General features: G+C 40.9%; 1 protein-coding gene across 2 annotated transcripts in view; it reads left to right on the plus strand.

The window, feature by feature from the left end:
* klhl32 (kelch-like family member 32) overlaps window positions 1–12,844 on the plus strand; it is a 30,415-nt gene that overhangs the window by 9,141 nt on the left and 8,430 nt on the right. For both annotated transcript variants that reach the window (XM_055042226.1, XM_055042227.1), the window contains 3 exons: window positions 2,358–2,465; window positions 6,443–6,541; window positions 9,188–9,403. In XM_055042226.1, coding sequence (XP_054898201.1) covers window positions 2,358–2,465; window positions 6,443–6,541; window positions 9,188–9,403 — 423 coding nt within the window. The remainder of the gene's footprint in view (window positions 1–2,357; window positions 2,466–6,442; window positions 6,542–9,187; window positions 9,404–12,844) is intronic.

Raw genomic sequence — 12,844 nt, forward strand, 5'->3', positions numbered from 1 at the left:
TACCAACATATTACTTGAAAATATTAAAACAACATGTGACCAAAGCTGAGGACTTGAGATATATTTGTTTTAAAGTGATCATTTTGACCTGTTAATCAAAGTTCCTAGTAATACGACATATCCATAACTTTGATATTTTTTTTTTACATCGTTTTAATACTGTTGCTTTACATATAAACATGACAGGCTGATGTTTATAGTGAGAGTAATGGCAATAAAATCCTTCAGCTGGCACAAAAATTAATATCCAGGGGGTTTATGAGGTGGCGACAAACAGTCTGTGTACACTACTGCAATTGATTCCTAATTAGCTAACTGTAGATGTGTGTAACCGTTGAAATATTACCACAGTTTTGTTTCATCTACTTATTGTTGGGAACTTCTTATTATATAGCACAAGTTTCTTGAAAAGGGTTTGCTTAAATTATTAAGAGCAGTATGAACTATTCAATACAACACCCAAAAGGCTATTTTTGTTAGGGCCAACGTGGTTGAAAACGTAGTGATGTTTTCTAATATGGATAGTTTTTGGTAAAGTTATTTCTTTTCCAATAGTGAAGCGGATTGACAATCAGCAGAGTGAGGGGAGGGTATGAGCTGACCTCCAAGATGTTGTCTCTTCTATTCTGTCTCTTTTAAACAAAATTTTAATTGGGGTTCAAATAAACATGAAAGAAAAGAGAAAGGCTTAGAATCAAAAGGCGTTAAATGTGACTGCATGATACACGTATGAGATTTTTAATTGTAGAGAATTCTCCAAAAACTTATTGTTTCCTTTAATTTCCTTATTATGTTTTACTTTTTGTTGGTCTTGCTATGGCATAAAATCCCAATGGAACACATTTATGTTTTTAAGCCTGAAATTGAACAGTGTGTGGAAAATTTTAATGGGTATGAAAACTTTTGCAAGGCACCATAGGTGAAATTCATCATTGCTCTTTTTAGACTGAGTTGTTTGTAATGTGAACTGTATTTAAGGACAGTTATAAGTGTTTTATAGTAAAACACAGCTAAAAATTGTTGTAAAGTAAGACTGTGACACTTTTTGACAAACTTACTTGTAAAAATAGCTTCAGCCCTCAAGAAATGACCCAATATTTCTCCCCTACAGGAAAACAACCTCTCTGAAAGCTAATATTTCACTCTAAGTCTTGTTATCACAACACACAGACACATACATTTTGCCAGCAGGCCAGTTTGTCTGCAGAGCTGCAGTTTTGTGCGAAAGGCCCAGAGCGGGCAGGTCTCTGTTGCATGCTGTGTCTCTGAGATTGGTCCGTATCCCCAAATCACAGGCGCCATCTTTCATCATCAGCGCCTACCTGGTCGTCTCCGCCAAGGATGGTGGCGGTGACTTTGCGGGTGGCTGGTTCTGCCAACATAGTTACTTGATTATTCCATAAAATGGCCCTATGTGGCTGGAAGATGCACAGTTTAATCATCACAATGTGTCATTTAAATCACTACAGAATGACTTGCATGAGATGGGGATGTGTCTTACACTGGTTTAAGTTCATGTGTGTTATAAATTAGAGAAAATTAGATGAGTTATTGCTGATTTTGTGACAGTCGTGTGCATGCTATGAGAACAGATACTTAAAAATCAAGAGCTAGCAAGATTGCTATCCTGAAGTAATGAAACTGAAGAAGAGAAACATAATGTCAATTGTAGCAAAAAAAAAAAATCCCCTTTATGGAGAATTAATGTTTTTTTTGTGTGTTTTTTTGCTACTGGTTTGAAACCCAGACGGAAAACATAAATTACCGATTACTTGTGATAAGCTCGTCTGTTTTTTTCCGCCCCTCCGTGGTGCTGCTCTCTGCTGGTTGGCGCTGATCAATTGACTCTGCCTCATCCTCCTCCTCCTCTTCCTCCGTGGGGTTACATCAGTCAATATAGCTTTGATTAGCGAGTGGCGAGCTGGACTCATGCTCAGCAGTGGCAGATCCTGCGTTGGCTGCTTTTGATTTCACATGGCGCCCAGCGTGGGCTCATGTGACGGTGTGTCTGTGTTCATGGATGGGAGGAAGACGGCAAGGCGCAGCAGAGAGTACCGATTGTGCTGTTTGTTTCTGCTGGTCTCCAGGCCCCAGGCCGGAAAATCGATGCTTGATAAATCCTGAATGTAGTGCCTGTCAGGCTTAAATTGTCTATTTATCAAAGTCACAAGTGACATGAAACAGATAGTAAGTGTATTTTATCTGTAAATGCTGCTCTATATGCATCTCTATCTCTGTACATCCATAGGAAGAATAAACTTTGTGAACATAACACGTGTTTTATTTACTATGACTGAAAAAGTGTGATCCTTCATGTAGCTCTCCTTTGACTGATCGTTTTGATTTTGTCTCATCAGGCCATGTTCAGCTTGTGTATGGTGGAGAGCGAAGCAGATGAAGTAACCCTGCAAGGAGTCACCAGTGTCGGACTAAAGCATGCTTTAGATTTCGCTTACACCGGACAGGTGAGCTGCTACAATCGAGCTGCTCTGCACTAAAATGCACTTAAAGACACGTTAGTGCTCCCTCCTTTGCTTTTTACAAACCATTATAAAGCAAAAAAAAAAAAAAAAAAAGAAGTGTTTTTTGTAACTTATTTTTTATTAAAAAGTTGTTTGAAACTTACAACAATGTGCATGGTTTCCCACGTCACACGAGATGTTGACCTTTCAAATTTTGCAGCAACTATTACTACTACTTATCTAACCAGATGTGCCTCTCACCAGCTCCCTCTTTTGTTTAGCACTTATTGATGCCTAAATTAATGCAAAGGGTGAATATCTCTTAATTTAATACGCGGTGTAAGGAATTTGGTTTACAGTCACGGAATCTGAGTAGCTTGAAAGTCACTGACTTCACCTTCAATGTTTCGGTATATTAAAATTTCTAGAGATAAATGTGAAGCTTCCCCGTAGCTGAAGTTACAATCGTCATGCAACGGGATGAATATCCCCCAAAAAAGGAATAGGTCTACAAAAGGGATTTATTACCACTCACTGAAAACAAAGGAATCAGTGTATTATTGGCCCATGATGTCAAGATGTTTAGCTCTATGTGTGTTGACTGCTACACTACTAACTAAAAGGTAGGGATATTTGGGGTAAAATTTATGAAAACGTAAATAATTTATGATACAATTTCAGATTATATTTTTGAAATAGGGCCTTTAAGTAAAATTTCCTCATATCAAACAGTGTACTGAAAGCCAACTCCAGTGGTGGGGAGACTTGTTAACTGTGTTTTATGCGCATTTTGAAGTATCACATTAGACAAGATTGATGGAAATGGCAACATTTGAATACAACTTCCTCAATTTCACAAAAAAGCAAGTTTTAACGCTCACTGGAGGTACTTTTTATAAAAATAAAAAAAGCTCATGATTTTGAGTTTTACATATTGAATAAGCACAAACCCGAGATGTAAATACCAACATTTCTGAATGAGTAAAGATAATATCACTGTGTAATAAATTCTGGTACATTAACCCCGGGAACTGAAACAGGGTTCTACTTCATCTTTATTTTCCCTGGAGTAAATGAAGCCTTTCAGCCCGGAAAGAAATTCTGACTTGCAATTTGTAGTTGTTGACCACCGTCACACATGTCACATAAATAATTCAAAATGCGGGTTTTGCAGATTACAGTTTTAATCTCAGCACCATAAGCTCCCACAGCAGGATTTAAAAGCCATGCAAAAGTGTATAAGGTCTGTCCATCATTGGCAAGCGGCAGCCAAAAATACAGAAAAACATGTTTCGGACATAAAATGTACATTTAAGAAACAACACAGCATTAGATTTTCATTGTGAATCTTTAGGACAAGGACATTGTCGTCTGTCCTTGCTTTCTCACCTTCTCACCGGGAATTGTTAGCAGTGTAACCTTTTCGTCACTATGGCTGAGCCTCCAGCAACCAGCGCTGTGCCTTATTTTGTGTCCTGAAAAGCTGTGAACTTATTAAATACTCCTAATTTTTCCCACAAAAACGAGCAAGAGTGTGCCAGTAAGTAGGTCAACTGCAGGCTCGCAAGCCGCCCCGTTTTGTTTGACTCTGATCCTCTCTGCCTAAAGGAGATGATGTGCACGAGACGTTTCCTCACATTGTAAGTGGCAACCTACTAAAAAATCCATGAGTGTGGGTGCAGACAAGCCGTACAGAAGATGCTGATCTGAAATCCAGGGAATTCAGCCCTTGCTTTATCTTCTTCTCCAGGTGAAAGTTCATGACAGAAGAGCTCCCTAGACTCCCACACTAAAGTAGGCACAATGTTACAAAACTGACTTCTGCTGAGTGAGGCTGAAGTTTTCTAACCATATTGGGCGGCAGGAGTGAGGAGTTTGCCAGCAGGATATGAAGAACATTCACTTCCAGTCACTTGGAGTCATTACTGACACAGCGGTGCAGGTGTCAGCCCTGTTGCCTTCAGGTGAAAAGATGCTTGGTTTGAATCTCGGCTAAGGTCAAGTCTTCAGTAGCTGCGTTTCTTCAATTTCTATTTTCCCACACTCCCTGTCCCTCTTGAGTTTTTCCCCGCTATATTTCAGTTTTTATAAGTCTTCAGTTTTTCAGTTACCAAAGTCCTTTTTGGCCTCACCTCTACCTGCCTCACTACATTACACTAATGACGAGGTGCATCTCAAAGGCGACGCTGGGTCCACTCAGGCGTTTTGCACAGCTCAGTGGTCGCCAAACATTCATAGAAGAATCACATCAACACTCCGGGTATGTTTTTGATGAGATAATAACATTATAACATGATGTGAAGCTCAAAAAAGTCAATTTTATGTTATACTTCCCCTTTAAGTCAAGAAGGATAAGTGACGCAATAGCGACGATGAAAGTGAAGTTAGAGGCTGAATATATTACTATAAATCTGACTCTAAAAGACAAAAATATTTTGCACTTTGCTCTGGTCAATTCCGTACATCACCTTTTTTTTTTTTTTTTTTACTCCCCTTTAAGAAAAAATACAAAAGCTTAAAAAAAAAGAATTAAAATATTTAATCTCGAAGTTTTTGTTTCACTTTAGGATAACTTCTAAAGCCTTGAGAAAAAGAGAACTTACTCCTCAAAAACAACAACAAAAACACCCAACGCGAGTTTGTTTCTGCAGACTAACTCTGATTTCACTGCTCCTTCATCATGACGCTGCCAGCACCGTACTTACTGGGTCCAGTGTTTTTGTATTTAGGCTCAAAAGAACAAATGTGGTATCGTCTGACCACAGCTCTTTCTCCAGCTGGCTGGATGTTCTCCAACCACCTCGCGGCCACTCCTGCTTTCTCCTAACAGGAAGCATTTAGTTTCATGTTTCTGTTGAAAATAAATAAATAAATAAATAACCTACTTGAGTCTCGAGCTTATCTTCCTAAATCAGGATGTTTCTCCAGAATACCGCTTATGACCGGTGATTAGCGCATTTCCGTTCTCTCCAAATCGGTGCACAGCCTGCCGTTTAAGCGGAGCGAATAACCCCTTTTTATTGCCCTCTTGTCTGAATGCGTTAGCTTCTGGAGCTCATAGATGGTGCGTGTGGTTAACTGGCCTGCAGCCCAGCCCTGCCAGGAAGCCATGCTGTGATGAATGGAAATGTGCAGATGCATCTAATTGCAAGCAGAGGGAAAATGATACGGCTATGAGAGAAGCTTTGTGGGATTTCTTTTCCTCCCTTTGGATGCACGTATACTTATAAAAAACACTTTCAACAAGTAATTGAATGAATTTGTGGGGCTTAAGTAAGTCTTAAAGTGGTTAAATAGTGAGTTATGAAGCAAAAACTAACTTTGCGCATTACTTGGACAACATGCAAGGAGGGGAGACAGAACGTTTGTTCAGTTTTTTTTCCCCCTCTGCCTCAGGATGAATAAATAATGAGCAGGATTCAGGAAAGACATGATAGCCAAGAGCGCCGCTGAATAACGCTTACCTGTCTACTGTGTCAGCAACTTTGAAAAACACAACGATGAAGTAATTTTTCTCGTTTCCACCCCTGATGCAGTCACAGTTAAGCTGCTATGCAGGGCATCGCTGCTGAATGGATTATCAAAGATTTCCTCTCAGTTCAGAAAAAGCATTTCAGATTAGTCCTCTGTGTGACAGGTTTATTGGGTTGTTAAAGAAACGTTAAATTTGTCAGACCTTGTTTTCTCCCAACAGCTCTACCTGGCTCTGCTCTCAGCAGCTTATGAGCATGACTTGGCGGATTTACGGGGTGTCATGCCAGGAAAGAGAGAGTGGCATGGCAGACTTTCATCAGATTAGCCTAGCTTAGCTTCTGGTCATTCAGCTCAAACAGGAAGAAAAGTCAGCATTAGTTTGATGGATAGTTTAACTTGAATCATGCCTTGACATTGTGAATAAATAATAAATTGGAGCAAATAGTAGCAACAAGATTTTACTCTTGAGTGTCTGAACATATAATGGCATTTTTGTTTTGGTCCAGATTCTGTTGGAACCGGCTGTTATCCAGGACGTCCTGTCTGCGGGAAGTCACCTTCAGCTACTGGAGCTCCTCAGCCTCTGCTCAAACTACCTCATCCAGGTACACATACACACACACACACACACACACACACACAACACACACCACACACACACCACACACACACACACACACACACACACACACACATCACATCTTCCCGTGTTAATGGAGATTTTGCGATGACTTCCATTCATGTTTTATTCATTTCTGTAGCCTAACCTTGACCCTAAATCTAACCATTTCCAGTACATGCCTAATCGAACTTTGCACTTTTTTTTCAAACAATGATGACTACTCTTCTATAGTTACTTTAGTTGAAATGTTAGATAAATGTTTATGTATTTATATTAAATACAAAGCCTGTTAACTGTGACCCTTTCCCCTGCAGCTAACTTCCTCTGGAGCTGGGTCTGTGCCTAACCCTAAGTGTAACCTTAACTCAGTTTACACCTTAGTACATAATTATGGATGCACAATATATTGGCACTGACATTGGCATTGACATCTGATGTTGTTCATCTAACATATTGGCACAAGCAACAATACTAATATCAGATATTGATATTGGTTCAAATTTTCACATCGGTGCATCACTATCCCTGAACCCAAAAACAGAACTTCAACTTACAAGGTGGGAAATGCTAAAACACAAACACACCTTATTGCAATTTTCCATTCTCTAAACCCCAGCGCTGAATTTAGCCTTACATATTAATAGCTCAGCTCATGCATAACCACACCCTTAACACCTTAACCTGAGCTCAGTTGACTTTTTTGTGTGCTCAACCTTTAACCTGGATCCCAAAAATGACACCCTTCCTGAAGAGGGCTGGGATTTGGTGCCATGAGGACTACTAATCCTGAATAAATCCTTTTGGTAGCCATGACAAGAACCCATACGTCATGTGCAACTCTCCTCTAGCCTTGGCTGGAAGCATTACAATATGATCAAACCACTCACTAACTTTCTTCTTAGATTATTTTGCCATCTAATAATAATATTTATGGATGTGTTATCCTGTCATATTTAATAAAGGCTAACAAATACATTTCATATGGCGTTGTCTTGCTATTTAAGTCGTTTTTTGCTTACTATTTTTTATTCATAATTTTGGCATTGCTAATTTTTTTAATTCTTTGAAGCTTTTTTCAAAATCAGTAATTTTCTCCAAGATTACTAAACTTTTAAACACTTTTGGAAGGGGCCAGATGTCGATGTCATGGTTTTGCAAGCTTCTGATTTTGTTAATTCACAACATTTGAATCATTCGACGAATGTATTTTACCTTGACCACAACGCATCCTTGTGTGAAATAATGGAAAAAATCAATCAGTCAGGAAGAATATTGTACTCCTAAACAGGTCTTGTTTAGTGAGTTGGTGTTTTTGAGTTGTTTGTTTATGTTTTGGTTATGACAGGACTTCAATCCTGGCTCTAACGTGCCATCTGGTGGTTGTAAACCGTCATGGCAGGAAAAGCGTGTTTGACTTGCTAACAGTGACTCTTCTGCTTTAACTAAATTCTGGGTTCAGTGTAAGCAATTGCTACTAAACTTTTAAATTATAGATATTAAAATATTGCTGAGGAGATTGATTTATCTGAACTTATTCCACATTTACTACAACCTGCTTAGATATTATTCTTCAGAGTAATGCAACAAATCTTTGTTTCATGGCAGTTTTACGAACATAAAGATCTTCTGCAGGTGCTACAGCCCCTCTCAAATGAAGTTAATTTCTTTTTAATAGTATTGGTTTATATTAAAAGTAAATAAATTGGTTAATTAAAATAAAAAATTAAAAATCTGAGGTGTGACATCTTTTGTATCATGTGCCATTATTCTAATCACAGATTCAACTTTTTTCAAGTCAAACTTATTCTGAATTGATAGAATAGGTGGTAGTTTGCATTTAATAAGTTAAAATGTCCAGTTCAGCAGAACCTAAGCCAGCATTTAACACCTAAACGGGGAAAAAAAAAAAATTTTCAATGTGTTCAGGAGAACCTTTCTCAGTCTGTGGATGGTTGGATGTAATTAAGATTACGCAATTAAGCCTCAGCAAGACGATGATGTTGACAGATTAATAAATAAAACAGGAAAACCACCAACTGAAGAAAGAAAGATATTTCCACAGTCATCTATGACGTGAAGTGTATGGTAAGTCAAGGAACAGGGCAGATGGCTCATCCTATAATAAGTTAACTCTAATTTTAATTACATAAAATAATCTACTCTAATTTGATCTACTTTCCTGGTTGGATCAATCCTAAAAGATTTGTTGATGAAGTTGCTCTTCTGGAGATCACTGCTGTTCCAAATCAGAAACAAAGCGTCCCTCTTTTGGCCAGCAGGGGGCTCCCAAGAGAGCTTTGGTTCTCACAGAATATACCCAGCTCTCAAAACTTCAAATTTGTTGTTGCCTAAAATATGAATTTATTTAGGACTTTAAAACAACTGACAAGTCTAAATATCAAGATGTGCACTGAAAACATTTTTTCACGTCAAACTTTGTGTTTGAAAACAGACCCATATTTGATGTAAATGGATTTTCCAGAAGGTGGCAGTGTTGCCTCATTTTCTCTTATCCACTTCCCCCACCAGCTGCCTTCATCTGACATGTTGTCATCCCATTACAGTGAACACAATGCGTACAGTATTTTTAAGCCACGCATCCTTTAGCCTCTCCCTGATCCTCCTGCAGGAGCTGAACAGCGTGAACTACCTGGAGCTGTACCGCGTGGCCGACCTCTTCCATCTACCCGCCCTGGAGGAGGCCGTGGTGGGCTTCCTGGTGGAGCATCTGTCTGAGCTGAGGCAGAACCGACAGGACGAGGCCCTGCAGCTGCCCTACCGCCTCCTCAGGGAGGTGCTGAAAAGTGACCGCCTCACCTCCCTGAGCGAGGAGGAGATATGGAAGGTAGCGTCTGAGGAAGGGCAGACAGCTGTTTCACACAGCCATTTTGCTCTCAGGAGAGCCAAATAAAACTTGCATGGAGCCACAAATGTCACGTGACTTTTTTTAAAAATAGGATAACTTCTTAGACAAATCTCTTCTTTAGAAAATTTCTTGTCCTTTTTAAATAATGTATTTGTATTTTCAGGCCTTAAAATAAGGACAGACATAAAAGGGGGTAGATAGGTCCACCCAGCGTTAAAGGATTTCTCAAACATGCATGAAAGAATCAAATCGACTCTCCTGGTATGTTTCTGATAAGGGAACATTAGGGAAGGTATTAGAGAATCCTGCCTCCTAAAGGCAGTATCATGGTAGAAAAAGCCACTTGCAGCTCCACTGCCACAGGTTGCAGACCCTTGTAGTGGACCAAAACAAAGTACCAAAATGGGAGCAGCTAATGGTCTTCTGGCATCTGATGAAGACTATCATCCCCACAACATGATGCTGCCACCGCTGATTTTCACATTGGGAATGTGCGATATTACCTTTCTGCCAAACGCTGTGTTTTGAATGGAAATCAAAGTTTTAGTTTCGGTTTCTAAACTAAACTGAGCACTTTCTTCCACATGCTTTCTCTGTCCTCCGCTTGGAATATGACAAACCTTAAACTGGATTTTATATGCATTTGTTGCAGCAGTCGATTTCTGACAAAGAAACGTATCTAATGCACAAGAAGTAGTTGTCAGGTTAACAGATTTTAATTACCTGAGTTGTGAATCTGCGGATCCTTTTAGTAGTCCTCCTGTATGTTTTCGTGCAACATCTTCATAGATCATCTACAGCAGAAGCTTCAAGAATTTTGGAAGTCATTTCATGACTTGTTTTATACAAACAAACTTACGTCACAAAATGATCATTTTTTTGACTGTAAATGTCAGATTGTTCGCTTTGTTCTAAAAATATGGAAATAGAAATAAATATAAACTTAACTACCTCAGCTCTGAAAATAGCATTTAATTTGTTTCTTTGTAACTGCAAACAAATGTTTTCCAGTTTGAATTGAAAAAGTTTGTGGCCACTGTTCTAGAACCCGATCCCGGACCTGGCTGCTGGGTTACTGGGATTTCTGGGCTGCTGTTTGCTCTTTATTTGTTTCTGACAAACGTCTGACGCCTTCCTGGAACACTTGGATTAAAGATTAAATTAAGTTACACATGTGGACTCTATTTACCAACAAGGTGACCTCTTGTTATAATTAAGATGAGTTCTCACTAGCCCTGTTTAGTACGCTTTAATTGAACTCTAGTTTGTTTGTCTAGAGTGTCCCGATCATTTGGGGAGTCCTGAAACTCTGACTCGGACCAAAAAAGCAAACTCTGGTCCACCTAAAAATGTGGTTGACCTGAACTCTTGCGCGGTTCAAATGTGTATGTGAACCCCAAGCAGACCGGACGCCGCTCCAAAAGCAGGAAGTGGACTTATGGCGCAGGGCATTCTGGGTAAATACAACCAAAACAAGCGCGTGAGACGAACTCTACCTTGAGAAATGGCTCCTGCTATGGGAAAGACGAAACAGATAAACGCTAAGACCTGAGACCACTCCTTTTTAGTTTACGTTTTGTGAAGCAGAAAGTTGCATTCAGTGTCTTCTGAGGTTTTTGTGTCTCTCCCTTCAGCGGTTCTTAGTGCAGCGCCACCACAGGCGAGGGCGGAAACAGCTTGGTTCACGTGACTTGGTGCGCGTGACAAATATTGCAAATATGTGACAAATGTTGCAGTTTTGTTTCTCCATGAGTCTACCTGACTATCAACTGTGAAAATACAAAATTTTATGCAGGGGTGTAACACTAAAGGAGGGTTAAATTCTAAAAACATGTCACTCTTTTCTGATTTTTAGTTGGATAACATTTTGCATAAAATGCATTGAAGCTTCTGGCTGCAGTTTGAGGAAAATGCAGAAAAGTCACAGAATACTTTTGCAAGGCAGGAAAGCAGAGGATCAAAAGTAATCAGAGAGGCTTGGTTGAACCCTGCCTTTCTCTGCTGAAGCACTGATATTGATGAGGGCATGCCGTAGTGAGCGGCGTGTCTGAATTTGCGTGCACAGGTGCAGGCAGACTGTCAGTCCGCATAAACACGTGTGTGTGTGTGTGTGTGTGTGTGTGTGTGTGTGTGTGTGTGTGTGTGTGTGTGTGTGCGTGATGAACTGGATTGTGGAGTAAGATGGCGGTGCAGGATGGGGACTTGCCATTTTGACTGTTCATTTGCACCAATCAGCCCCCACACCACCTCCTCCTGCCCCACCTCCGTTCTTTCTCTCCCTCTCTTCTCTGATTAGGCCCACCGCGGCTCCATCAGGGCCCCCAATCCCCCAGCTGTCACTCGGCCGCCCGTCTGATTGAAAACAATCAGGCCTCTGATGGCACAATTACCCTGACCCTTTAGCCAGCCGCCGCTGCCATAATCAGCCTCTGATTAGGCTGCTTTGGGCCTCCTTCACTTCGCTCAGAAGGTTAATTTGGGCATCAGACGGGAGGAGAACGGAAAGCGCCGTCCGAAAGGGTGGGTGCCCGAGACGGTAAGATTGGAAGGGTTTGGGTTGGGGTGCGGGGGTACGTGCCAGTACCAGACCGATAACACCTCAGCCGTCAATCATCGTCACTCAGAGTTTTCTCTTACACCGTGGAAATCGCATTTTCTCCACCATTTGTATTTTTTCCCCCCTCTGTCTCTCTTTTATTTTGCCATCCTTTGCTCTATGTTTCTGCAGCGTCCCCCTCCTCATCTTTCACACCCTACACACACACAGACACTCTTTCTGTCTCTCTTTTGCACTTTCTCTTTCTTTGCAGAGAGGAAGGAGGGAGTTGATTTATTCTGTGCCCTGAGGAAGTTGTGTGATGCAGCGTGACCTTCACAGTCAGCTGCTGCGGCGCGCTCACGCTCGCACACTGTCACTTCATGGAGATGAGGAGGAGAGAGGCGGAGTGTTTGTGTGTGCTGGGGGAAGGGGGTGAGGGTGGGGGCGACAACCGGGGAAGAGGAGGGAGAGAGGTGCAGGAGAGTGACAGAGATGCCCTCACTTGTCACATATTTGCACCTATAAAGTAAATCGAGGCGTTTTGGTTTAATCATCACACATCAGATCTCGTGTCAGAGTGTAATTATTGGGTCTTTTCCAGATTTATCTGTGGTCACTTTTATTTCCCGTACCCGTTTCTCTCTCTCCCCCCCTCACCCCTCCAAAATAAAACATCGCTGCCTTTTTTCCGCTCTAATAAGTTCCCAGGTTCCGCTCGGGTGGTGCTAAGGCCCACTTTGTTTTCCTCATAATGGTATCAGTTATCTCCAGTCGGCTCGGCCCACACTCACAGCTAAAGAACCTTCCACCACTCTGCAGGTTCAATTAAAGCCCTTCCCGCCTGCTTCCCAGTCCACCTGCGTTGAACAAAGCAGAGCCGC

This window comes from Poeciliopsis prolifica, unplaced genomic scaffold (assembly GCF_027474105.1).
Source record: "Poeciliopsis prolifica strain line A6 unplaced genomic scaffold, Auburn_PproV2 SCAFFOLD017, whole genome shotgun sequence".
Taxonomy (NCBI): Eukaryota; Metazoa; Chordata; class Actinopteri; order Cyprinodontiformes; family Poeciliidae; genus Poeciliopsis; species Poeciliopsis prolifica.